This window comes from Pan troglodytes, chromosome 12, assembly GCF_028858775.2.
Source record: "Pan troglodytes isolate AG18354 chromosome 12, NHGRI_mPanTro3-v2.0_pri, whole genome shotgun sequence".
In the NCBI taxonomy this organism is placed as follows: domain Eukaryota; kingdom Metazoa; phylum Chordata; class Mammalia; order Primates; family Hominidae; genus Pan; species Pan troglodytes.
Genome location: NC_072410.2, coordinates 102,053,902 through 102,081,481, shown reverse-complemented (window position 1 = coordinate 102,081,481; position 27,580 = coordinate 102,053,902). Strand labels below are relative to the sequence as shown.

The 27,580-nt window shown below is 37.5% G+C and overlaps 1 protein-coding gene across 12 annotated transcripts in view; it reads right to left on the bottom strand.

Annotated features, from left to right (window-relative positions):
- The window catches only part of LDAH (lipid droplet associated hydrolase), a 139,056-nt gene extending 112,910 nt beyond the window's left edge, over positions 1–26,146 (bottom strand). For 4 of the 12 annotated variants that reach the window (XR_001715489.4, XR_008546189.2, XM_016947911.4 and 1 more), the window contains exons 1-2: positions 25,998–26,091; positions 4,141–4,296 (exon numbers count right to left, since the gene is read on the bottom strand). Coding sequence is in view for 6 of the 12 variants with exons in the window: in XM_016947911.4 (XP_016803400.2) it covers positions 4,141–4,294 (154 nt within the window). In the remaining 6 variants the exon portion in view is untranslated. Of the gene's footprint in view, positions 1–4,140; positions 4,297–11,971; positions 12,160–25,997 lie in introns of those variants that run through there. The other 8 variants (XR_010149184.1, XR_010149185.1, XM_016947904.4 and 5 more) reach the window with 3 other exon arrangements.
- Positions 26,147–27,580: the final 1,434 nt, after the last annotated feature.

The window sequence follows — 27,580 nt, the reverse complement described above, 5'->3', positions numbered from 1 at the left end:
ACTGTTACATCCTGGCAGAAGAATAGTTTATTCCCATTAGTGGTTAAAACAAAGAGAAATTCTGGATCAGGAATCTTAGTCCAGCTGAGAATGAAAGTACCATACTGAGAAGAGGCTGGACTAGGCATAACCAAACACTGAAACTACCACCTCCTTTCCCCTATTCCTCTTTGAACATTAACAGACAGGTTTCCACTCTTCAAACAGGAGCCTGGAAGATTCCTCCCCAGGAAAACTGAACAATAAAAGAAAGAGCTTCAGACACTGAAAGCTGGAAATCCGTCAATGAAATGCTGGGTCCCTACTCAATCACCTTAGGATGAGGCCCACCTAGGGCGACCAACTCCTCTGTTTTGCCCGAGACTGTCATGGTTTTAGTACTGAATGTCTTATGTCCTAGAAAACCTCTCAGTCCTAGGCAAGCTAGGATGGCTAATCGCCCTAGACACACCTCTGGATAAGCCCCAGCTCTGAGTGCAAAGCTTCCAATTTGTTTTTTGTCTTCCTCTTAAACATGAATGGATAGTCAAGGATTGCCAGACATTTGAGGAAAACTAAAGACTAATGCAAATGAAAAAAGGAACACAGTGAAAATTCTTGCAAATGGAAAAACAAAAAAGAAAAGAAAAGAAAATGATATTGCATCCATTAAACATGAGACTACAAAAAAGAAAAGAAAAACAAAGCGCTATTAGAATGAAATGAGTTTCTGGCTTAAAAGGGCCCACCAAAACCCAAGTACATTGTATGAAAAAACAGTCACACCAAGGTCTTCACTGTAAAATTTCAGAATCTCAGAACAAAGAAAAGGTCCCCAAAATGTGGGTAGAGAATCTTCACATACAAAAGGCGAAAATCAGAAATGATACCAATACTTCTTATAAGCAGCTCTGAGTGTTGGAAAACAATGATTAATGCCCTCCATTAACGCTCTCCATTTTCCTCCTAAAGAAAAATTATTTCCAAACTAGAGTCTAAGACATTTTGCAGCATGCTGTGTTACTTCTCATGTACCTCTTCTAAGGAAGCTACTAGAAGATATGCTCTACCAAAAACAAGAGAATAAACTAAGATAAAAATGTGGGATCTGAGAAACGAGGGATCCAAGCCAGGAGAAAGTGACAGAAGTCCCCAGGATGGCAACTGTGCAGCAGGCCTGGGGAGCAATGAGTCCAGACTGGAGCCAAAGGACAGAGCATTCTGAAAACTGACTGATGACTCAAATGCATTGAAAGGATTCTTTTCACTTCTAGAGAATAGTTCTAGGATAAATGAGTGATTAAAGCACAAAAAACTAAGCAAAAAGATAACAGAACATCATTAACCCAGGGAAAACAAACAAAAATATATAAGAAAGGAAATGCATGCGCAATTCCTTATAGGCTTAGCTATGTATAATATAATTAATATAATATAATATACATAATATAATATAATACAGAGTCATAATAATAAAAGCACTGAATATTGACCTAACAAAAAACTGAAATATTCCCATACTAGGAAAATAGATGGAGAAGGAGGGGTATATGATTGTGCATGCAGAAGGGAAAGTATAAGAAAGCTAATCTTTTTCTTTCATGGAGGAAGACAATAGATAACATCTAATATTAAAAACTCAGGAGAATTGCTTGAACTCGGGAGGCGGAGGTTGCAGTGAGCCGAGATCACACCACTGCACTCCAACCTAAGCGACAGAGAGAGACTCCATCTCAAAACAAAACAAAAGACAACTGAAGAAGAAGAAATATAAGTATTTCATTTAGAAATGAGTAAAGGCCAGGCATGGTGGCTCGTGCCTATAATCCCAGCACTTTGGGAGGCTGGGGTGGGCAGATCACTTGAGGCCAGGAGTTCGACACACGCCTGGCCAACATGGTGAAGCCCTGTCTCTACTAAGACTACAAAAATTAGCCAGGCATGGTGGCAGACACCTGTAATCCCAGCTACTGATGAGGCTGATACAGGAGAATCTCTTGAACCCAGGAGGTGGAGGGTTGCAGTGAGCTGAGATCATACCACTGCACTCCAGTCTGGGCAAGAGAGTGAGACTCTGTCTAAAAAAACAAACAAACAAAAAAGAATGTGGAATAAATATCACAGGAATATACCAGTGTTAAAAGTGGTTGCCTCTGAGAACATCTGTTGGAACTAGAAAAGCTGATTTTTTGGTTATTATTTATTTTTTTAAAGATATTGATATTTATGTTATATATTCATGGGGTACATGTGATATTTCGTTACCTGTATAGAACGTGTAATGATCATGTCAGGGTGTTTTAGTACATTCACTTTGAGTATTCATCATTTCTACGTGTTGAGAAAAATCCAAGGCCTCTCTTCTAGCTACTTTATACCAACACAATACACTACTGTTAACTATAGTCAGTCTACTCTGCCGACTATGCCAATTCTGTTGGTATAAATAAGTTCCAACAATAGAACTTACACCTTTCATCTAACTTGCATGTTTGTACCTGTTTACCTCCCTCTTCATCCCTCCTCCCAGCCCTGCACCCTTCCCAGCCTCTAGTATCTATCATTATACTCTCTGCCTTTATGAGATCAATTTTAGGAAAGTTGACTTTAAAGATCATTTAAGCTTTTTTTTCCTCCTAATGAAGCCAAAAAATATATTCTGCAGCCAAAAGAAAAGAAGCTAAAGAATATTCTGGAAAAGAATAAAAATGAACAAGTTCCAAAAAATATGTGAAAGTATCATAAAACTGCATTTATTAAAAAACATGAAGAACACATGAAGAGGCGAAAAACACGGAAAGAAACTCCCGGCCACAGGATAATCTACTTTACAATACAGTTAGCATTGCAAGGCAGTAGGAGAAAGGCAGATTATACAATAAATGGTTGTGGACCATGTAATAAGCCATCCAAAGGAGAGGGAGAAGAAAAGTAGATCCCTTCCTCAGTGCCTGCCCTTAAAATCTAGATGCATCAACTTAAAGATCACAAATGAAATTGTAAAAATACTAGAAGACATGGCAGAATTGTTTTATAATCTTGGAGTAGGAAAGCCCTCTCTAAGAAACTCATAAAACCCTGAAGTCTTAAAGGAAGAGACTTAGCATTTTGGCCACATAACAATGATACTTTCTATACAACCAAATAAACATTGTAAATGATGTCAAAAGACAAACCAGGAAAGATTCTTGTCACATATGACAGATATAACACAATTTTACAGTTGTGTAAGAATCAACTGAAAATCAATACGGAAAACATTGAAAACACAATTGAAAAATGGGCAAGGGTTTCGAACTGGCAATTCACAGAATAAGAATAAACATGTATGTTCAAACTCACAATTTAAAATGCATTTTGAATACCTGCAATCGCTCAAGCATCTGTCCCTAATTCTACTGACAATGATCTAGCAAAAGTTACAAGTGACTCAGCTGCCAAATATCAGAATATTCTAATTTTTAATTTTTATTTTTTTATTTTTTATTTTTTTAAATATTTTTTTGAGACGGAGTCTCGCTCGGCCCCCCAGGCTGGAGTACGGTGGTGTGATCTGGGCACACTGCAACCTCTGCCTCCCAGGTTCAATCAATTCTCCTGCCTCAGCCTCCCGAGTAGCTGGGACTATAGGCATGTGCCACCACGCCCGGCTAATTTTTTGTTTTTTAGTAGAGATGGGGTTTCACCATGTTAGCCAGGATGGTCTTGATCTCCTGGCCTTGTGATCCACCCACCTCAGCCTCCCAAAGTGCTGGGATTACAGGCATGAGCCATTGCACCTGGCCAAATATTCTATAATAAACATATAATCATGTTGAAATGAGGCAGAAAAAGTTTAGAAAACTGGCAAAAATATTGATGAAGTTTTAAATATTAAGAAATGCTTTAAAAACCACATTACAAAACTGCATATATAGTACATACTTCCAACTGTGACACAAACACACACACACACACACAACAGACAACATAATGTAAATACATAGAAGAAAAACACAAAATCCAGACGTCAAAATATTAAGGGTGGTTGTTAACAATGGGTCAAGCGATTTTAATTCCTTCTCCAAGGTTTTCTATATTTACCAAATTCTCTATACTTTAAAATCAGACATAGTTATGAGTATCTACAAAAAGTTTCCTCATCCAGACTTTTACACTCACCAGGAATAATGAAAATAAGCAGCTTAGGCCTTTTGACACTTTGGTCATGAAAGAGGTCTGTCCAGGGCCCACATTTTAGAACCTGGGTTTCGGCTCCACCACACAAAATGAATTCCTCATGCACAGGAATTTCTTCCTTGAGTTCTGAGTCCATTTCTAAATAAGGGGAGAAAAGTAGTATGAAGAGTCAGTAAAATGTAAAACCTTGAGCCAAAGACAAAATTCAAGAATAAAAAAGGGCAAGTTTCAATATACCTAGAAGGAAATGCCACAAGGACATCTGGGAAACTATAAGACTATTCAGTGATGCTGGATTATACGATTGCAAGACACGTAAAACAAGCCATGAAAGTACTTAGAAAGGAGGAGACATATCCTTGGAAAAATGAAAGACTATAGAGGGGTTTGAGTCAAAACCATAACTTCCACAAATTCCCTCTGCTAGAATTCTCTTTTAGCTCTGTGCATTACCATGAGACAGGTTCCCCTACCTTCACCTGGTGAGAAAGTGCAGAGGTTCTGGCTTGCCCTTGCATTCACTCCATAGAAGAGTAAGAGGGACAATGAACTCCCTATGGTCTCTTATTTCCTCATATTACTCTTCTCTTCTCCCAAATTCTATGTGTGTGTGTGTGTGTGTGTGTGTGTGTGTGTAAGTATGAATATGTGTGTATATATATATGTATATATACATATACATACATATCCACACATACTATATCTATCTATCTATATACACACACAATATACATATATATATATATATACACATATATACGTTGCCCAGGCTGGAGTTCAGTGGCATGATCTTGGCTCACTGCAAACTCTGCCTCCCAGGTTCAAGCAATTCTCCTGCCTCAGCCTCCTGAGTAGCTAGGACTACAGGCATGTACCACCACGCCTGGCTAATTTTTGTATTTTTAGTAGAGATGGGGTTTTGCCATGTTGGCCAGGCCGGTCTTGAACCCCTGATCTCAGATAATCCACCCACCTCGGCCTCCCAAAGTGCTGGGATTACAGGCATGAGCCATCACATCCAGCCCCAATAAGCATATTTTATGTATTAAAGCACTACATTAAATTATGAAATGGATAGGTGGAAAAAAACCCAGGATATACTATCATGAACCATTTCCTGAGTAATTAGTTATGTGCAAAAATGTAGGTCCCAATTATTTCTATCACTCCTCCACCTCTGCCTCTGCCTTCCTCATCTACTGACAGCACCAAATCTCAAACCTTCATTGGTCTTTCTGTCTTTCTCTTCCCCTCTCTTCCACTCACTCAAAGCACTCCAGAGTTAAGATTCAAAGGGCCCTTCTAGCTTATTCTCCTCTTACCACTTTACATCAACCTTGCACTTTAGTCTTCTTGTCCTTGAATTTCCCTAGTGCCCCTATGCTTTTCTGCTTCTATAACTTTGCTCATATTTAATTCTCCAACCATATTTAATCCCATAACTGCACTTTGTACAGCTATCAGTTTATTACCTCTCTACTCCAAATTCATTCTTCATTGTCTTATCTGGAAAAGTGGATCTGGGCCTTTAAAATATTTTTTGTTTGCCAGTATGACATGATGCTAAGCTCTGTCAATACAGTGCACTGGAAAGGGAGGGAAGGAGTTTTCTCAGCAGGTTTCTGGAGAGCTTATATTTTACCCCTCCACTGTTCCACTGCTGTGAGATTTCTCTATTGCAGTGGTTCACAACTAGAGACAATTTGCCCTCAGAGGACATATGGCAATATTTGGAGATATTTTCCATTGTCATAACCCGGGGAACTACTGAGATACAGTGAATAGAGGCCAAGGATACTGCTAAATATCCTACAATACACAGGACGGCTCCCCACAACAAATAATTATCCAGCCCTGAAGGTCAATAATGCCAAAGCTGAAAAACAACACTGCTGTAGTACTAGGTGCCTGCAGGGGAAAGCTTTCTCCAGCATCTGGCTAGCGGCTGTGTGCTTTCTTTCTCCAGCTCTCTACTCAGGCAGCAGCAGCACTATAGCCAGGAGCCCCAGACCAGGTGGCTACTCCCCAGCCCCTCTCCTCAAACCATATGCACCGGCTTGGCCAGCCAGCCACCTGACCTTTGTTCCACACAGCAGCTTGATATATTGTCCTGCCCCAAGCTGTACACAGCAGTGCTCTAGATTGCTACACAGGGAGGCCTCTCCAACTTGCAATTCCAGTGGTATCTAAAGTGGTGCTCCAACTCCTTCTACTAACTAGCCAACCTCAACTCACTTGCACCCCAAGGGTTGTTACTGTGGCCCTGCCGCACTGCCCTGATTCCCTCTGCATGCTCTCCTACCAGTCTTAACTCACCTGCTCACACTGTGATTGTGCACCAGCGTTGGCTCAGACAACCCAGCAAATTTCTCTACCATCCAATGGGCTATAGCCACACTTTCAATGAGGTCTGAACCTCATTTCAATTCCGTCCTTCATTGGGTACTTTTCCTCAGCCCTAGGGTACCTTTTGGAGTTCTCCTTATAGAGTGACTTCATAGTTTTTCTCTTATCATACCCTAATAATTCTTTAAGTTAAACTAACAATTTTAGTTACTATGTGGCTTCTGTCTTCTGATTTGATCCAGACTGATATATCTCTCATGTGTCTGTGCAAATTTTTCTTTATAAATCTTTCCCTCATTATACACAGCTCAAATTCTATTTGTTACATGAAGCCTTCCTTGAGCACCCCAGGTAAACAAAGGAAATCACCTCTTCCTCTAAACTCACAGCATCTGTCTTTATTATAAGGTGGCAGTGGTAAAGGCACACAGCTAAGCTTCACCTGGTAAAATTTGTCATGTCATGCCACACTTTCCCACAGCACCACAGACAAGCAACTGATGCAAGGGCTATGTGTCCCTGCCCAGATTGAACATCCTAAGGCAAATGCAATGTTGGCTAGGTTGTAGTGAAATGGGAAATTCCACACATTGATGGTAATAATAAAAATGGCTTTGCAAAGCAATCTGGCAGCATGGATCAATACTCATAAAAGGTATAAACTTTGATTCAGTCATTCAATTCTGAAAAAAACCTAAAATATTTTAAGACTGATGCATGGAATGCTAATTATAACAGTGAAAAGCTGAAAAAACTAAATGGTCATGGATAGATGAATGCTTAATTATGATAACCCATTATCAGACACTAAAAAAATTATATATATGACTCGATATTAAGGAATAATTAAATAAATTGTAACTCAATATAATGATCAAATATTATGTTCCATCAAAACTGCTCTGCTAAGTTGGTTATAATTTATGCATTTCTTTTCTAACATTTCTAAAATTTCACTTCTCTAGCCTGATGTTATATTGCCTCTTTCATTCTCTTTGTTTATTCCTTTATTGTTTATTCTGTTAATTTAGTGAATTTAGGAAGAAATAAACATATTTATTCTAACCTCTATGTTTAACCAAAAGTCCAAAACTGATTCTCTTAAGAATACTTAGAAAAATGAAAAATCCCCACTTAGAAAGTGGAGATCACTGTCCATTAAAAATATATGGACTAAATAAAGTATCACTTCATATTTTCTTATGGACTGATTTTTTACTTCACTAATAAATGCCACTGTAGCCCATTCTCCAAAACTATCACAAACTACAGTATATTTATGTAAGTTCTGACCTTTATAATGTGTTAGAAACAATATTAGATTTAGCAGTAAACACTACATTAAATTAGAGCACTGACTGAGAAGACACTGGCCAAACTGAATACCTTCACCAGAAGAGAATTTAAAGTTATTAACTATAAAGTTGTTAAATATATTCAAATCATAAATATCAATACTTAACTTCAAGTAAATGACATCGTGGGAGCTTGATTAGCTACAAAATTAGTGAGAATTCAACTAGATATGAAAATCAAGCTCAGTCTATAAACATTGGAAAACAAAAAAGTACAACTCTAACACCTCAAATAAAATAAGCTCAGAAACATGGAATTAAAATGCTGGCTAGCTGCTATATAGCTTCCCCTGTAGGCACCTAATTCCATGTATTTATAAAGCATCGTTTATTTTACTTCACTCTCGTATTTCTGAATCTCACACACCCATGTAAAAGCAGCAATGGAAAATCTGAGGCACGAGAATTAAAACTCTTCCCTACCTAAGAATCCAAGGTAGTTCGGTTCTGCAAATAACTGTCAGATTAACAAAGGAAAGTACGTTGTAGTTATATACTGGTAAAGGATAATGGCATGCCTTCAGCCTCAGCCCATAAGCAATCTTTAATAAAATCAATTTTCATAAGCAGTAAGACTTGTGCTGGATAAAAACCAAGCGTGGATACAATCTGTGCAACTTAGGCAAGCCTATTTTCTTAAATATAGGTTTTAATTTGCTTAATGGGCTTCTAATTTTATTTAGTAAGAGGGTTTTTTTCCAATTAAATCTCATACAAACCTAGATAATTTGACTAGTGTAAATTTTAGAGGTTCAAATTTATAATATTTGTTATACTATTTATAATACAAACATATAAAGTCATGGGCTGATTTATTTATATGTTTAAATATATACTTAATATACATTAAGTGATTCTATGTAGTTAAATACTTATAATATTTATTTATTATAAAGTTAGCCATTGAGAACAGTAAGACTGTACTAATAAATAAAATATTTGAAAGTGGAGTTATAAATAATACATCTTAATCAGCTTCAGCAAACAGTAAAATGTCTGCATTTTACTTTGGCTACTTGGTAATACTGCTTTATTCATGTAAGAACTGTAGAAGATAACAATTTTTTTAAGGTTTGTGTTGCTATGTCCAAATAGTTTTCAATTAAATGTCCAGACAGTCTTTCAAAAAAACTTGAAAAAGAGGTAATAAGACGGTTTTCTTTCAAAGTTAAAGTACCAACAATATCCAATCATAACTTACATTATTTATTACATATGTAAGACGAACAGGAAGCTTCTAAAACTTCCTCAAATGCCAAAAACTTTATACCTAATATTATCAAATGTGGACAACTTTGTGGACTATGTTATTGTCCCACAATGCCACACAGCAGAACTTCCTCAAATGCCAAAAACTTTAAACGTAATAATATTAAATGTGGACCATTCTGTGGACTCTGTTATTCTGCCACAATGACACAGAGCAGAGCATATACTTTGCATGTGTCTGAACCTTCATTAGTGCTATTCCTAGGCACTAGTATTAAACCGACTTGGAAAATATATGGTGACTGGTCAAGTGCAGGTTTGACTTTTAAAGGCCCAGGGCAGAAAAACAAAATTTTTAATTGGTAACAGAAGTTTTACTTTAGTCATTTTTTAAAATTGGCCTAGAAGCCAACATAAACATGTTGGTGATCTGTACATCCCAAATAATCTTCCATTGAGAACAATTAGAAAAGCCAGAAAAACTTTTTTAAAATGTTAAAAAAAATCCATAACCACTGAAAGAATTTATAAGACTGTATAACAAATTAATAAAATATAGAAAATAATTAATATAGAAATAAGCAGAAAGCAGAGAAGCAATAGAGAATAGAAAATAGGACACAAAATGTATGAAATGCAGATAAAGATACGAATGCAGGAAAATTCAAAGTTTTGAAATGCATATATTAGAAAACAAGGCTGCAAATAAAGGACTTAGCCATTTGGCCTAAGGAATTAGAAAAAAAAAAATGAATCCCAATAAAGAAAATAGAAAAAAGATAATAATGAAGAGTAGATATTAATGAAATAGGAAAAAAAGTTTACATTAGAGAGGATTAGCAAACCCAAAAGTTTTACTTTGAAAACACCTATAAATAAGTAAACCCTTGACTTCTCAAGAAAAGAGATGGTACAATCAATCAATATCAGAAGTGAAAAAAAGGATATCACTCCAGATTCTACAGACATCAAAAAAATAATAAACAAATATGAAGAAATGTATACCAATAAACTTGACATGGGCAAATTCCAAAACAAACAAACAAACAAAAAAACCAAACCCAACAGATACAAAAAGAAAAAAGACTAGAAGACTCTTAATAAATTTGTATTTTAAGACAAAATTCTTGGTCCAGATGAAATTAACACCTAAGAAAGGAATAATACCAATTTTACATACAGTTATCCAGAGAATAGAAAAAGAGGGACACCTCCCAACTCATTTTATGCAATCAGCAATTCTTTGTAATTTTTAGTTTAAAATGTACATTATAATTAAGGTTGAGATAGAAGCAAAAACTATTCAAAATATTAGCAGACCAAATCTAGTGCTATACAAAAGGGTAATAGATGACAACTAAATTGTGTATATACCAGAAATGAGAAGTTGTTTAAATATTCAATATTTAATCAGTTTAAGTTACCACATTAACAGAGTAAAGAAAACTTATATAATCATCTCAATTGATACAGAAAATATTTCATAAAATCCAATAGTCATGAAAAAATTCTTAACAAGTGAGAAATAAAGAAATCTTTTATAAAATATAAATATGAAATTAATTTTTTTCATATAATACAAGTATTAAAAATCTTCAGTAAATGTTTACTAAGGGTAAAATATTGAAACCCTCTCTGAGTTTGGGATCAAGATATGGAGGTCTGCTATCAACACTTCTATACTTGAGGTCTCAGCCAATGCAATAAGAAACCAAAAAAAGATATAAATGTATTTAGATTGGATAGGAAGAAAGTGTGATTATTCACAAACATGATGACATACATAGAAAATGCAAAAAAAAAAAAACCCCTTACATATACTATTTGAATTAATAGGTGAATGCAACATGGTCATTAGCTAAAAGGTCAATATATGAAAATCAAATATATTTCTACATACCAGCAACAAACAATTTGAAAATAAAACATAAAAGAGACCACTTATAACAGCATCAAAAAAATCAAATACTTAGGAATAAATCTAACAAATGATGTGCAAGACCTCTACACAGAAAGCTACGTGGTTTGCTGGATATTACTGAGAGAAATTAAATAACGAGGGGACAAACTGTATTCGTGAACTGGAAGTCTCACTAGTATAAACTTCAAATTAATTCTTAGATTTGTAAAATTCCAATCCAAATCAGGTTTTTTCCCTTTCCTTTTTTTAAAAATGGAAATTGTTAAGCTAATTCTAATATGTATGTGGAAGTGTAAAAAGTCAAGAATAACAAGACAAGGCCGGGCGCGGTGGCTCACGCCTTTGATCCCAGCACTTTGGGAGGCCGAGGCGGGCGGATCACGAGGTCAGAAGATAGAGACCATCCTGGCTAACACGGTGAAACCCCATCTCCACTAAGAATACAAAAAAATTAGCCGGGCGTGGTGGCGGGCGTCTGTAATCCCAGCTACTCAGGAGGCTGAGGCAGGAGAATCGCTTGAACCTGGGAGGCGGAGCTTGCAGTGAGCAGAGATCATGCCACTGCACTCCAGCCTGCGCAACAGAGCGAGACTCCGTCTCAAAAAAAAAAAAAAAAAAAGAATAGCCAAGACAAGTTTGAAGAACAACCACAAAGTTGGAGGACTTTACCCTATATCCAGGTTTAATAAAAATATACCATTATTGAAGACAACATAGACAAAACAGTGGACAAGAACAGGGAATCCAGAAACAAATCCAAACATATATCTTCATGATTTATGACAATGGTGTTCCTGCAGAGGAGTAAGGAAAAGAAGGTCTTTCAAATAAATGATGCTGGTTCAACTGGATATCCATGTGGAAAATAAATGAATCTTGACTCCTTTCTCACACCACAGACAAAATATAGTACTAGGTATATTATAGATCTAAATGTGAAATGTGAACAATAAAGCTTCCAAAAGATAACATTGGAACATACCTTTATGAGCTTAGGGTGGCCAAAGGTTTCTTAAACAAGGTAATAGTAAACATGAGCCATAAAGGAAAAGACCGCCAGGCGTGGTGGCTCACACCTGTAATCCCAGCACTTTAGGAGGCCGAGGCAGGTGGATCAGAAGGTCAGGAGATCAAGACCATCCTGGCCAACATCGTGAAACCCCATCTCTACTAGAAATACAAAAGAAAAAAAAAAAAATTAGCTGCGCTTGGTGGCGCGTGCCTGTAATCCCAGCTACTCAGGAGGCTGAGGCAGAAGAATTACTTGAACCAGGGAGTCGGAGGTTGCAGTGAGCCGAGATCACGCCACTGCACTCCAGCCTGGCAGCAGAGTGAGAGTTCATCTCAAAAAAAAAAAAAAAAAAAGGAAAAGACTTTCAAATTCCATCCTCCATTAGAATTAAGAACTTGCATTTAGCAAAAGACACTATTAAGAGAGTCAGAAGGCAAGTCACAGAGTGGGAGAACACTATACATATACACACACACATATATACACATATGTATAGTATTCTGAAAACGAGCCTGTTGTTGGGAAATATATATATACACATAGGATATAAAAATAGATTTTTGTCCCAACATGCGCATATCCAGAATTTACAAAGAACTTTTAGAAATCAGTAAGAGACAACTCAATAGAAAAATGATATTTGAACAGGCACTTCACAAAAGAGACTATCAGCGAATAAACATAAGGGCTTTCTAGAAGAGTAAAAGAATACTGATACAGAAACTATAAATAAAATACCATTCAGGGAGGAGACTGATTTGCTGGATATATATAGGCCAATACCGAAGCTGTCCTACTGTTCACTATGAAGGCCTTGAATGGCAAGCTAAAAAATTAGAAAACCAGAAATTCCATAAACAGGTTTTCCAAGGAACATGTATCACAAGCTACCAGTTACCATACTTAAGAAAATAAAGTGTTCTCAGGAAACATTGTGTGTTCCAGTTACTCTCGCTATCTAAAATATTACTCTAAAACTTAGTGGCTTAAGACAACCATTTACTATGCTTACGGATTCTGTTGGTCAGGAATTCAGAAAGGGCACAACAAAGATAGCCTATCTCTGATCCAAAGTCTGGGGCCTTAGCTGAGAAAACTCAAGAACTGGGTGTGATCTGATCACTGGAGGCAGGAGTCATCTGGAAGTATCTTTGTTCATATGCCTGGTGACTGATGCTGTTGTCACATAGGCTGTTGGCCTGGAACACCTGCATGTGCCTTCTCCATTTGGCCTGCCAATATGGGCTACTTAAGCTTCTTCAGAAAATGGTGGCTTGGTTCCAAGAGCAAATGTCTCAAGAGTACCAGATTAAAGCTGTATCACCTTTTATGACCTACCCTCAAAAGTCACATAGCATCACTTCCATGTTAGACAGAAGCCCATCAATATTCAAAGACAGCATGTTCTTTGTACAATATGACTGTGACATTTCTACTGAGAGGGGTCAGTAGAAGAAGTGTCAAAGTCATATTGTAAAAAGAACATGTGGTGTGGGAGTTACTATTGTGGCCATCTTTGGAAAACACAATCTGCAAAGTTAAGTTAAACACAAAGGCACATAAGCTTTACTTCTGAGGAACTTTTTCAAAGCACACCGATAAGAACTGAGAATGCTTTAGAGGGGGACATAGTATACAACAGGGGTCCACAATCCCTGGGCCATGGACTGGAACTGGTTAGGAACCAGGCCACATAGCAGGAGATAAGCGGCAAGCAAGCATTACTGCCTGAGCTCCGCGTCATGTTAGCTTAGTGGAGGCATTAAATTCTCACAGGAATGCAAACCCTATTGTGAACTGTGCATGCGAAGGATCTAGGTTGTGTGCTCCTTATGAGAACCTAACGCCCAGTGATCTGAGATGGAACAGTTTCATCCCAAAACCATCACCCCCCACTCCCCACCATTTGTGGAAAAATTGTCTTCCACAAAAGGGGTCCCTGGTGCCAAAAGGTATTCGACCTTTTTTTTTTTTTTTTTTTTTTTGAGATGGAGTCCCGCTCTCTCGCCCAGGCTGGACTGCAGTGGCGCGATCTCGGCTCACTGCAAGCTCTGCCTCCCGGGTTCACGCCATTCTCCTGCCTCAGCCTCCCGAGTAGCTGGGACTACAGGTGCCCGCCACCACGCCTGGCTAATTTTTTTGTATTTTTAGCAGAGACGGGGTTTCACCGTGTTAGCCAGGATGGTGTCGATCTCCTGACCTCGTGATCCGCCCATCTCGGCCTCCCAAGGTGCTGGGATTACAGGCGTGAGCCACCGCGCCCGGCCTCAACCTTCTAAAAACTGATTTGACTATATTTCATTAATGGTGATCCTACTAATCTCTCTCATTAATACCTCATCTCCTTCCTCAGAACAGTTTGGGAAGATGTTGGAGGAAAGATAATCTGGTGGATTTAAAAGGCAGAGGGACTGGATTAACTGGATTAAACTAGTTTTTTTTTTTTTTTTTTTTTTTGAGATGAGTCTTGCTCTGTCGCCCAGGCTGGAGTGCAGTGGCGCGATCTCGGCTCAAAGCAAGCTCTGCCCCCGGGGTTCACGCCATTCTCCTGCCTCAGCCTCCCGAGTAACTGGGACGACAGGCGCCTGCCACCATGCCTGGCTAATTTTTTGTATTTTTAGTAGAGATGGGGTTTCACTGTGTTAGCCAGGACGGTCTCGATCTCCTGACCTCATGATCCACCCCTCTCGGCCTCCCAAAGTGCTGGGATTACAGGTGTGAGCCACCGCACCTGGCCTAAACTAGTTCTTTTAAGAGGACTATGAAAGACAGAAAAAACACAAGATTACACTAGAGTTTGGCAGCTATCAAAATAATCTTGTTTAGATTATTTCAAAATATCCTGTTTAGATTATTCTGATAATAATCAAATGTAGGCAAGAGTGGGAATGAAAAAGGAGTGAATGAGAGTCTTGGTAATGATATGGAGAACCAGGGAAGGGAAAGGGGCAGAGATGACAGATTTTGATGCCAAAGATGAAGGGAATGAAAGCGCTCCTCACATACATATACGGGGAAATGTAAAAGAAGGGAAGTTAGTGGGAGGAAAGGAAGCTGGGATTAGTTACAAATGTAGTTTAAGTTTCAAGAAAATAAGGAAGAAGGCCAGAAGACAATGTGAGCCACAGAACTAAAGCTCAAGAGAGAACAAAGTAGACATACAGTTTCTCCAGCAGCTTCTTAAAGAAATTCTCTATTTTGGCTTCTATGCCACCTCCCAGTCCTCAATGGGAACCGTTTCCTCTCCTATTACCTGTCCCCAAAGTTTCTGCCCTGGATTCCCTTCTCTATATGCTCTCCCCTGGAGATTACATCCACTTCGAGAATTAGCCAAGTGAGAGAATCCTTTATATCTACTTCTCAAGTTCCTGTCAAGTTTTTCCAGCTACTGAGCATTTTCATCTGGGTGCCTCATTGATGCATAAAACTTCTGCAGAGCAAGTATCAAAATCATCTTGTTTTAAAAATCAACCCTATAAACCCTACATCATGACTTCTCTGCTGCCATATATGGACTAATATTCTCCCAGTCACCCTAATTCAAAAGCTTCTTTGGCAACCCCTGCTATATTTTGGGAGCAATATCCATAGGTAAGGAAAAAAGATATCAGCAAAATAAAAAGGAAAAATTAGAAACAGGCATTAACTAAGACATGTAAAGTAATGTAAGCCAGTGAGGAGTGTTTCAGGAAAGTGGCAGGATGGTGATAAAGTTTTAAAAATAGATATTAACAAATGTCCAAGAGCATAAGAACCAAGGCAACAGTAAGAACTAATAACTGAGAGTGCTTTCTGTAAGCCAGGTACTGTGCTAAGCACTTAATAGATGCATCTAAATTTAATCCTGATGACAACCCTATGAGATGGGTACTATTATTTCATCCTCCCACCCCAAGAAAATATGTGAGAACATTGATTGAAAGACATTAAGCAATTTGCCTAAGTCACACAGCTAGTAAGTTGTAAAGTGGCAGAGTCAGAATTTGAATCCAGAAATGTCTGAAAGATTCCAGAACTCATGTTCTTTATTTTTAAAATTCTACTTATATGCATATATATAATTTCACTTACATGGATAAATGAGATATAATGCATGCTGTGATTTTTCTAAACAATTTTTTAACCTTTTGCATCATGCCTCCACTCTACCTCTCCTCCTTACCATCCATATCTCTCCCAAACCCATGTTATTAACTTAGTATAGTCTTCCATATTCTTCTATAATTATACACAAATATATGTTAAGCATTTATGCATTTTTTCATGAATGAGTTGCCAGTGTTTGACAAATAGTAGCATATTATATATACTTCTATGCATTTTGCTTTCATACTTAATAACATATGGATATCCTGCCAAGTCAAAGAGTTTATATAAGTAATTCATTTTTAATGGTTCCATAATGTGGATATACCATAATTTATATGACCATCTCCCTGTTGCCAAGCACTCAATTAGTTCCCAGTTTTTTCAGAACAATGCTGCAATAAGTACCCTTAAATACCTATGTTCTCACATACATTCATATCTACCAGTGCTTTTGTTTTTATAGGCCAGATTGCCAAGTGTGAAATTACTGGTTGAATTTTAATAGATGTTGCCAGATTATTCTCAAAAAAAGAATGTAATTCTTTTAGCGATGTAGAATGGTATCTTTCCCTCTACAACCCTATCATCACTAAGTGATACCACTCTTTGTAAGTCTTACAGTCTTTGGATATAAAATACCTTACTCTTTAATTTGCATTTCACTGACTACAAGTGTGTTTAAGCATTTTTTCATGTTTGTTGGCTTTTTAGACTATCTTTTCTGTAAATTGTCTCTTCATATCATTTGTCTAGGTTCCAAGTGAGTTAGTTATCTTTTTCTTATCAGTCTGTAAGAAAACTTTGTATAATGCAGATACTAACTCTTTTCTGGGTTTCCATATTTTACATATTGTTTCCCAGATGTCTATTTTAATTTTTATTAGTCTCTACTTCTAAACCTTTAATCCATTATATAAGGATCCAACTTTATTTTCTTTCAGATGGAAAGCTACTTGTGTTAATACCACTGTAATACAGGAACCATCTTTTCCCCCACTAAATTAACATATATTATTTTTCATGCATTAACTTTTCATACTTACTGAGAAAGAGCTTTTTAATCACAATGTTATACTGTCAGTGAGTCTGACAATGGGGGGGGGGTCCATGGTTTATTTTTAATTATATTGTAGGGACAGGAATCAAACTGATAAACCTCAGCAGTCAATATAACCTAAATCTCAAGTATGGCCACTGAAAGTTACCTGTTCTACTTAATTTTTGTTTTTTCTTAGATTTACCTAATTTGTCATCTATGTAAAATCTTCATTATTCTTCAAGGGAAATGAAGGAAAGGAGAAAGAACTTTTTGGTTTTTTATTTATTTTTATTATTATTTTTGAGATAGGATCTCACTTTGTTACCCAGGCTGGAATACAGGGGCACAATCTTCGCTCACTGCAGCCTCAACCTTCTGGGCTCAAGTGATCCTCCAGCCTCCGCCCCACAAGTAGCTGAGACTATAGGCACACACCACCATGCCTGGCTAACTTTTTGTATTTTTGGTAGAGAAGGGGTTTCACCATGTTGCCTAGGCTGGAAGAAATAGCTTTTTAAATCTGAAACTATATGACAACTTTAAAAGTTTTAGTGAAGTAAATATAAATTTTTCATTTCATCTTCATTCCTGGTTCCTTTTCTCTAATTTCAAAATTCCTACTTTACCTGTCAGTGAGATACTACAGACAATTTTCAATTTGCCAAGGCCTAAATTCTCTTCTCCATTTCCTTCCCCATTTCCCTTTTATTAGGGCCTGTAACAAGGAATTACCTGAGACAAAAAGAGAAAAAAATTATGTATGTTCATGCTTCATCTGCTAATTACAGAGATAACTCTGCAGAGGTTTAAAATCTTGAGTAACATTAGTTCATATATACAAATAACCTAAAACTGTTACTAGTTTTTCCAAGAAATTCCATGTATATTGAAAGTAGCTCTCCTTGAAGGATGAAATGTTTTAAAAAGTAAGAACCAAAAATAATTATAAAATAGAAAAAATACTAATTAAAATTAAAAACTTGCTGGATGGGCTCAATAGTGGAGTGGAATTGACAGAGAACAGGATCAGTGAACTTGAAAACAGATCAACAGAATTTACTTATTCTGAACACAGAAAAACAGACAAAGAAACAAGAAAGGCATCAGAGACTTGTAGGACAATAACAAATGACCTAACATTCATCCAATCAGAGTTTTAGAGGAAGAGAAGAAAGTATGGCGCTGAAAAAAATAAAGATGTAATAGCTGAAAACTTCACAATTTGACAAAAGACATAAATCTACAGAGTCAAGAAGCTGAGAAAAACCCTAAGTGGGAAAAAATAAAAATAAAAGATACATCATAAGTCAAGTTTAGAAAATTAAAAACAAAGAAAAAAATCTCAAAAGCGGCCAAAGAGAAATGGCACATTACCTTTAAGGGGAACAATAATTTGAATGCCATCAGATTTCTCATCAGAAATCATGGAAGCCAGAAAGAAATGGCACATTTTTCAAATGTTAAAGAAAAAGAACTGTCAAGGCCAAATTCCATATAGGACAAAACCACCCTTCAGGAACAAAGGGGAACAACATTCTCAGATGATGGAAACTAATTTGTCACTAACAGACATATCTTTAGGAGGTTCTCCTAAAAAAAAGTTCCTCAAACAAAAAGGAAATGATGTATCAATAAGGTTTAATTTGAGTAAAGGAAGAACACTGGAACGGGTAATAGTCATGGTAAATATAAAATGAACTATTCTTCATCTTATGAGTTTCTTAAATCATATTTGATAGTTGAAGTAAATGTTATAACAACATTTGATGTGGTGTTCAAGGTGTATAGAGAAAATACAAATATTAAATTTTAAAAAGGGAAAAGGAAAAAGGACCTACATGGAAGAAAGGTCTCTAAACTTCAATTGGCAAAAGGCAATAAAAGTATCCCTTGTGATAAGTTGTTACATCTATTGTTATACACAAAGCACACTAAAAAAGGTTAACTAAGCCAGATACTCAAAAACACTATAAACATGTCAAATAGAATTCTGAAAATATTCAAGCAACCTACAGAAAGAACAGAAAAGAGGAACAGATATGAAAAACAGGAAATAAACAGAAAACAAATAATAAAATGGCTGGCTTAAGCCCTAACACAGCAATTACTTTTAAGTGTAAATGATATAACTATACTAGTTAAAAGACAGAGATTGGCAGAGTAGTTTCTTTTTTAAAAGACCCAAGCATATAGTGTCTACAAGAAATTCACTAAAACATAATGACATTGGTAGGTTGAAAACAGAAGTATGGAAAAGATATGCCATACTAACTACTTTTTTTAAGTAGTGATGGCTACACTGCCATCAGTTAAGTAGACTTCAGAGCAAAGAAAATTATTGTACAAAGATACAAGGATTAATTCATCAAGAAAACATCTTAAATGTATATGCACCAAACAACAGATATTTAACATGAAGCCAAAACCAACAGAGCTAAAAGGAAAAACAGAGACATTCATAATTATAGTTGGGATCTTCAGCAACGAAAATAACTATTAGACGATCAAGAAGACACAGAAGAACAGAACACCACCATCAATGAACAGGACATAACTGACATGTATAGAACACTGCAACCAATAATAACAGAATACACATTCTTTTCAAGCATACATGGAACATCCACCAAGATACACCATACCCTCAGTCATAAAAGAAACTTAAAAATTAAAAATTATACAGCTTATGTTTTCTGATCATTGTGGAAAAAAACTAGAAATCAACAACAGAAAAACAACAGGTAAATCACCAAACACTTGGAAACTAAATGACACACTCCCAAATATTTTCATGGGTCAAGCAAATTTCTAAGGAAAAATTTAAACTATACAGAACTGGATAGAAATGAAAATACAAGACAGCAAAATTTGTGAGATGCAACTAAAGCAATGCCAAGAGGGAAATTATAGCAATAAATGCTTATGTTAGAAACAAAGAAAGACCTTAAACTAATAATCACAGCACTAGACAAGAAGCAAAATAAACCTAAAGTGAGAAGGAAGAAAATAATAAATATAAGAGCAGAAATCAATGACATTAAAAATATAAAAATAGACAAAGATGAAATAAAGAGCGAGTTCTTTGAAAAAGGTCACTATAACCAGCAAATCATCACTGAAAAAGATAAAATGACACAAATTACGAATACAGTAGCAATAATGAAACAAGGGTTATCACTAAAAACCATGTAGAATACTATTACTCTACCAAAGCCTGACAAAGGCAGTACAAAACACGCAAAAAACTACAACACATCTCTCATACCTATACCTTAACCTCTCATACCTCTCTACCTATACCTTAACAAAATATTAGCAAATAGAATATGGAAATATATAATTATATACTTTAACCAAGTGAGATTTATACCAGTTATGTTCAACATTTTAAAATCAATGTAACTCACCATATCAACAAGCTAAAGAAGTATTAATTCACTAAACATACACTTACCATATGACTTAGCAATTGTACTCTTGGGCATTTATCCCAGAGGGGGAAAAATGTATGTTCACTCAAAAATCTTCAGACAAAAGTTCATAGAAGCTCTATTTATAATAGTGTAACCCAAATGTTCTTCAATGAATGAATGGTTAAACAAACTGTAGCATAGCCATCCCATGGAATACTACTCAGCAATAAATAAAGAAATGCATGATAGATACACACAGTTTGGATGGATCTCAAAAAGTTACATATGGTATGAGTCCATCTACACAATACCCTTGAAATGACAAAATTATAGAGATAGAGCAGTGGTTGCCATGGGTTAGGGATAGGGCTGGGACAAGATAGTTTGACTATAAGGAGGCAGCATAAGGGAGCCTTGTGGTGATGGAATAATTCTTTATCTTGATTATGGTAGTTATAAGAAGCTACACATAGACCTGTGTACACACACAAATGAGTCCTTATAAAGTTGGTGAAATGGAAATATACTCTGTGAATTGTATCAATGTCAATTTCCCAGTTTTAATATCGTACCACAGTTATCCAAGTTGTTACCATTGAGGCAGGCAGTCTGAAGGGTACACAAGGACTTCCCTGTAAAGTTTCTTGCAACTTCCTCTGAATATGTAATTCTCTCAAAACAAAAAGGTTTTTTAAAAAGTTATTAATAATTATATACGTATTTAATTGCAACTGGTATAATAAGTGGTATGAAAGGGGAAAATTGGGAATCTTAGCACATAGCCCTATATAAACTTGAAAACATACAGGTGAAAGTCAACACATAAACAGATGATGCATAAACAGAATTCTTTTTACGCTTCTGCTGTAACTATGGGTATCCATCTCATCTTTCTCCAGAATAACATGTAAGAACAAGTAATTGTTTTCTATATCCTAACTTGATCACCATCTAGCCCCTTGCAATAAAACTACTGCTTTTTCTTTTTTGCTTCTTTTCATTTGCAAATTATATTCTCTTCCTTTCTCATCAGACCTTAAGGAGACCTAAAAAGCAGGCAATTAATAGAACAAGAAATTGAAGGTCAAAGATGTTTACATTTTTTGTTCAAGGACATAAGCATTTAAATGGCAAAATAAATTCTACAGTCTTCTGATACCTATTCCAATATTTCCCAGTCACATATTACTTTGAAATATTGTATAACACTAAAGAATCCAAAAAACAAACTGCAAAATACTGTAGGAGAAAGTCCAAGTGGTAATGAGTATATGTTACACCAAGATTCTGTGTAGTTGTCTTTGCTCCTGCTTGATGTGGTTGCGAGATGAGCAATTTCACAATTCTTCTTTTAATGACTTTTACATTTTCACCTACTTTTGCTGTATTTGCTGTCTGAATGACTGCACACTAACCCCAGTGAGATTTTTCTTAAATCTGTGCAAGTGGGCCAGAAAATAAAGCTTAAATGATGAAGATAAAATCTATGACTACTGCTGAGGACATATTAAAAACTAAAGCACACACTACACTCAAGATGAACTTGCTGAATTATCTTTACTGGAAAAAGGCAATTTGTTTTGCACAACTCCTTTGCAACTGTGACATCAAACTTTCTTGTAATTACACACACAATTTTTTTAAATGTACCAGAGAGTAGCTTTCAGCTTCTGGACATCAATTAATGCCAAGAATTTCACAAGTGTACAAACTACTTACCTATATTAAATACACTCATTAGAAATAATATACTAATTTCCCTTCGGTTGAGGTATACTTAAAGTGACTTCAGAATTAAGTGCTCAATCTTAAATACATTATGGTAATACTACAAGGGAGAAAATGCTGAAAGCAGAGCAACATTTTAACAAAGAAAAAAGTCCTCGCAAATCAATAAATGTAATCCAGCATATAAACAGAACCAAAGAGAAAAACCACATGATTATCTCAATAGATGCAGAAAAGGCCTTTGACAAGATTCAACAGCTCTTCATGCTAAAAACTCTCAATAGATATTGATGGGACGTATCCCAAAATAATAAGAGCTATTTATGACAAACCCACAGCCAATATCATACTGAATGGGCAAAAACTGGAAGCATTCCCTTTGAAAACTGGCACAAGACAGGGATGCCCTCTCTCACCACTCCTATTCAACATAGTGTTGGAAGTTCTGGCCAGGGCAATTAGGCAGCAGAAAGAAATAAAGGGTATTCAATTAGGAAAAGAGGAAGTCAAATTGTCCCTGTTTGCAGATGACATGATTGTATATTCAGAAAACCCCATCATCTCAGCCCAAAATCTCCTTAAGCTGATAAGCAACTTCAGCAAAGTCTCAGGATACAAAATCAATGTGCAAAAATCACAAGCATTCTTATACACCAATAACAGACAAACAGAGAGCCAAATCATGAGTGAACTCCCATTCACAATTGCTTCAAAGAGAATAAAATACCTAGGAATCCAACTTACAAGGGATGTGAAGGACCTCTTCAAGGAGAACTACAAACCACTGCTCAATGAAATAAAAGAGGACACAAACAAATGGAAGAACATTCCATGCTCATGGATAGGAAGAATCAATATTGTGAAAATGGCCATACTGCCCAAGGTAATTTATAGATTCAATGCCATCCCCATCAAGCTACCAATGACTTTCTTCACGGAATTGGAAAAAACTACTTTAAAGTTCATATGGAACCAAAAAAGAGCCTGCATTGCCAAGTCAGTCCTAAGCCAAAAGAACAAAGCTGGAGGCATCACGCTACCTGACTTCAAACTATACTACAAGGCTACAGTAACCAAAACAGCATGGTACTGGTACCAAAACAGAGATATAGATCAATGGAACAGAACAGAGCCCTCAGAAATAATACCACACATCTACAACTATCTGATCTTTGACAAACCTGACAAAAACAAGAAATGGGGAAAGGATTCCCTACTTAACAAATGGTGCTGGGAAAACTGGCTAGCCATATGTAGAAAGCTGAAACTGGATCCCTTCCTTACACCTTATACAAAAATTAATTCAAGATGGATTAAAGACTTAAATGTTAGACCTAAAACCATAAAAACCCTGGAAGAAAACCTAGGCAATACCATTCAGGACATAGGCATGGGCAAGGACTTCATGTCTAAAACACCAAAAGCAATGGCAACAAAAGCCAAAATTGACAAATGGGATCTAATTTAACTAAAGAGCTTCTGCACAGCAAAAGAAACTACCATCAGAGTGAACAGGCAACCTACAAAATGGGAGAAAATTTTTGCAACCTACTCATCTGACAAAGGGCTAATATCCAGAATCTACAAAGAACTCAAACAAATTTACAAGAAAAAAACAAACAACCCCATCAAAAAGTGGGTGAAGGATATGAACAGACACTTCTCAAAAGAAGACATTTATGCAGACAAAAAACACATGAAAAAATGCTCATCATCACTGGCCATCAGAGAAATGGAAATCAAAACTACAATGAGACATCATCTCACAGCAGTTAGAATGGTGATCATTAAAAAGTCAGGAAGCAACAGGTGCTGGAGAAGATGTGGAGAAATAGGAACACTTTTACACTGTTGGTGGGACTGTAAACTAGCTCAACCATTGTGGAAGTCAGTGTGGCGATTCCTCAGGGATCTAGAACTAGAAATACCATTTGACCCAGCCATCCCATTACTGGGTATATACCCAAAGGAATATAAATCATGCTGCTATAAAGACACATGCACATGTATGTTTATTGCAGCACTACTTACAATAGCAAAGACTTGGAACCAACCCAAACGTCCAACAATGATAGACTGGATTAAGAAAATGTGGCACATATACACCATGGGATACTATGCAGCCATAAAAAATGATGAGTTCATGTCCTTTGTAGGGACATGGATGAAGCTGGAAACCATCATTCTCAGCAAACTATCACAAGGACAAAAAACCAAACACCACATGTTCTCACTCATAAGTGGGAATTGAACAATGAGAACACTTGGACACAGGAAGGGGGAGATCACACACCGGGGCCTGTTGTGGGGTGGGGGGAGTGGGGAGGGATAGCATTAGGAGATATACCTAATGTAAATGACAAGTTAATGGGTGCAGCACACCAACATGGCACATGTATACATATGTAACAAACCTGCACGTTGTGCATATGTACCCTAGAACTTAAAGTATAATTTTAAAAAAATTTAAAAAAAGAAAGAAAAAATCCTCCAGTCTGAAGGCATTAAGTTATCAAAAAGCAAAATATTAAAATATAAAATTTTAGATGGGCACCCACTGTGTTGCCCTGATTATCCCCCTAGAATGCTACATGCTGGAAAGAGGGGCCTTAGCAGGTTTCTAAGTCTTTAACCTTCAGGTGGAAAAATGGGGAAACACACAAGAGACACTCCTACGTATAGTTTCAGAAAGAAGTTTAATTAAAAAACAGCTTTTGAGAATAAACATTCTGGAGATGCTTCTAAATCTTCTGGGTTTCTTTTGGTTGTATCTCTTTCTCCATACAGATTTGTTCTTTCAACTCAAGGACTATCAACTCTTTTTTTTTTTTTTTGAGACTGAGTCTCACTTTGTCGTCCAGGCTAGAGTGCAGTGGCGCCATCTCGGCTCACTGCAAGCTCCACCTCCCGGGTTCACGCCATTCTCCTGCTTCAGTCTCCCGAGTAGCTGGGACTACAGGCGCCCGCCACCACGCCCGGCTAATTTATTTATTTATGTATTTATTTTTGTATTTTTAGTAGAGATGGGGTTTCACCGTGTTAGCCAGGATGGTCTCGATCTCCTGACCTCCTGATCCGCCCGCCTCGGGGTCCCAAAGTGCTGGGATTACAGGCGTGAGCCACTGCGTCCGGCCAGGACTATCAACTCTTGTGTTTGGTACACAGGACACAAAGCAGGTGTCCGGTAACTACTTGCGAGGGAAGATACGAATTAACCAAGGAATAAAGTGTTCCAATCTGCATTCTGTCTTGCGTGGGGAACAAAACCAAACTAAGACCCAAGGATGAGAGTTTACGGTTAAGGTCTTCAGCGTGAATAAAAGGCGGCGTGAGCACTAAACGCCGGGGGCAAAGAACACTCCCGGCCCAGAGTTTGACCCCTCCTAGCGAGTTCTTCCCGGCCAGCTGCCCAACTTTTTGGCCTCTACTCCTCCGCGGGGGCACCATAAGACTCCCTACAGGTGGGCTGCACTTAGGGGTTCAAATGCTGCATTACCGCGCTCGGGTGAGCGACTGCCCGGCCTGCAGCTCAAGGGACTCCCAGGCCAAGTGGCTCCGAACTCGCGAGCTGTCGAACAGTATTATTTTTGCTGCTACGGGCCATCTGGCCCAGGGCAACAGGGGCTCTGCGAGGAACCATAGAGAAGAAGGGGCGCCAAATCCCGCGTGCCTGCCCACCCGTCCTTCCTTTGGGCAGTCACCCTGAGCTCGGCAAGCTGTACCTCACCTGTCCACCTGGAAGGCTGCCCGCTCTCCCTGAGGGTCCTGGGAAGGCGGCACGAGACCGGAAGTGCCCCCCTCAGGTGACGTCACAGTACTGCGCCGGAGCTGATCCGGGAAGCCGATGTCAGCCTGGCGCGCGGCGCACAGCAGGCTGGGAGATTTCTTACTGGCTTGGAGCCGGTGGTCCAGATTCAGAGGGACCTTTTGGAGGGTGTCGGGGTTTTCCTTTCTTTTTCATTTGAATTTTATCCGCCTTTTATTTTCTGTCATCCTTGATGTGCTTCTGGCTTCCCTTTCCTTCTCTCTCATTTGTTCCATGTCTGCCCCTCTTTTCTCCCTCTTCCCATTTCCCTCTTTCTGCGTTACTAGTTGCATATCTTCTCCACATACACAGGAAAGTTGATTCTCATTTGATCATGTGCATAAGCATGATCAATAAAGTATTTTTTTAATTAAGGTGTTGCCAACTTTAAGAAAATTCAGAGAATAATATTAAGTATAGAGTTTATTTGGGCTCAGTGCTTGAGAATGGCCACTCAGGAGCTTAGATTCAAGTTGCCTTGAATATACACTCCAATTAGCAGCAGTCAGAGTAGGTTTTTAAGGAAAGGAGAGGAGGCAGAGCTTAACTTGTTTACCAAGAATTTATATTTAAAAAACTTAAGCTATTCACTGGCTATGCTTTCTTCCTTGTATCACAAATTCCAGGAACATAAAGATAATGGGTGAGGCAGCTAATAAAGAACAAAATGCCTTTAACAATTGCCCTAAGGCATGGGAAGGCGTGGCCGAAGCCAGTATTCACTTCTGTCCGGGTCTAATAAATTTTGCATACCTCACATAGCTCAGACAGCTCTGAGCTATTTTTCTTTTCTTAGTATGTACTTTTTTTAGACATAATACTGTTGTACACAATAATCTACAGTACAGTGTAAATATAAATTTTATATGCACTGGGAAACCAAAAAAACTCTGTGAACTGCTTTATTGTGATATTTGCTTTATTGTGGTAGTATGGAACTGAACCCCCAATATCTTCAAAGTATGCTTGGATTTAAAAAAGAGGTTTACTTAGCTCATGGTTCTGCACATTGGAAAGCTCAAGGGGCATAGTGTGAGCATCTGCTCAGTTCTGGTTAGAGTTTTTTGTGCAGTGTCACAACATGGTAGAAGGTGAAAGGGGAAGCTGATACATGTGAAAACAGACCAAACAGGAGGTGGAAAACAACCCACTCTCTCAGGGACTGTCTCTTTTCCAATCTCTCAAGAGCTGTTATCAAACCAAACTGGAGTCCAATTGCCTGTGCAGCAAGACCAAACACTGACATCAGGATTATAGTGAAAGAAAGTGAGGCATTTATTGTAGGGTCCCAAGCAAGGAGAACTGGTCAGTTAGTGCTTAAGTCTTGAACTCCCTAATTGTTTATAGGTAAGGGTTTTTAAAGGCAGGGGTGTCAGAGGTTATAGGCAAAGTCATAAATCAATATATGGAGGTTATATATTGGCTTAACCTAAAAATGCAGTGAGGTAGGATGCAGGAATTGGACACCAGACCAAATTGAGGACTAGCTGAAACAGGGGCAGGGA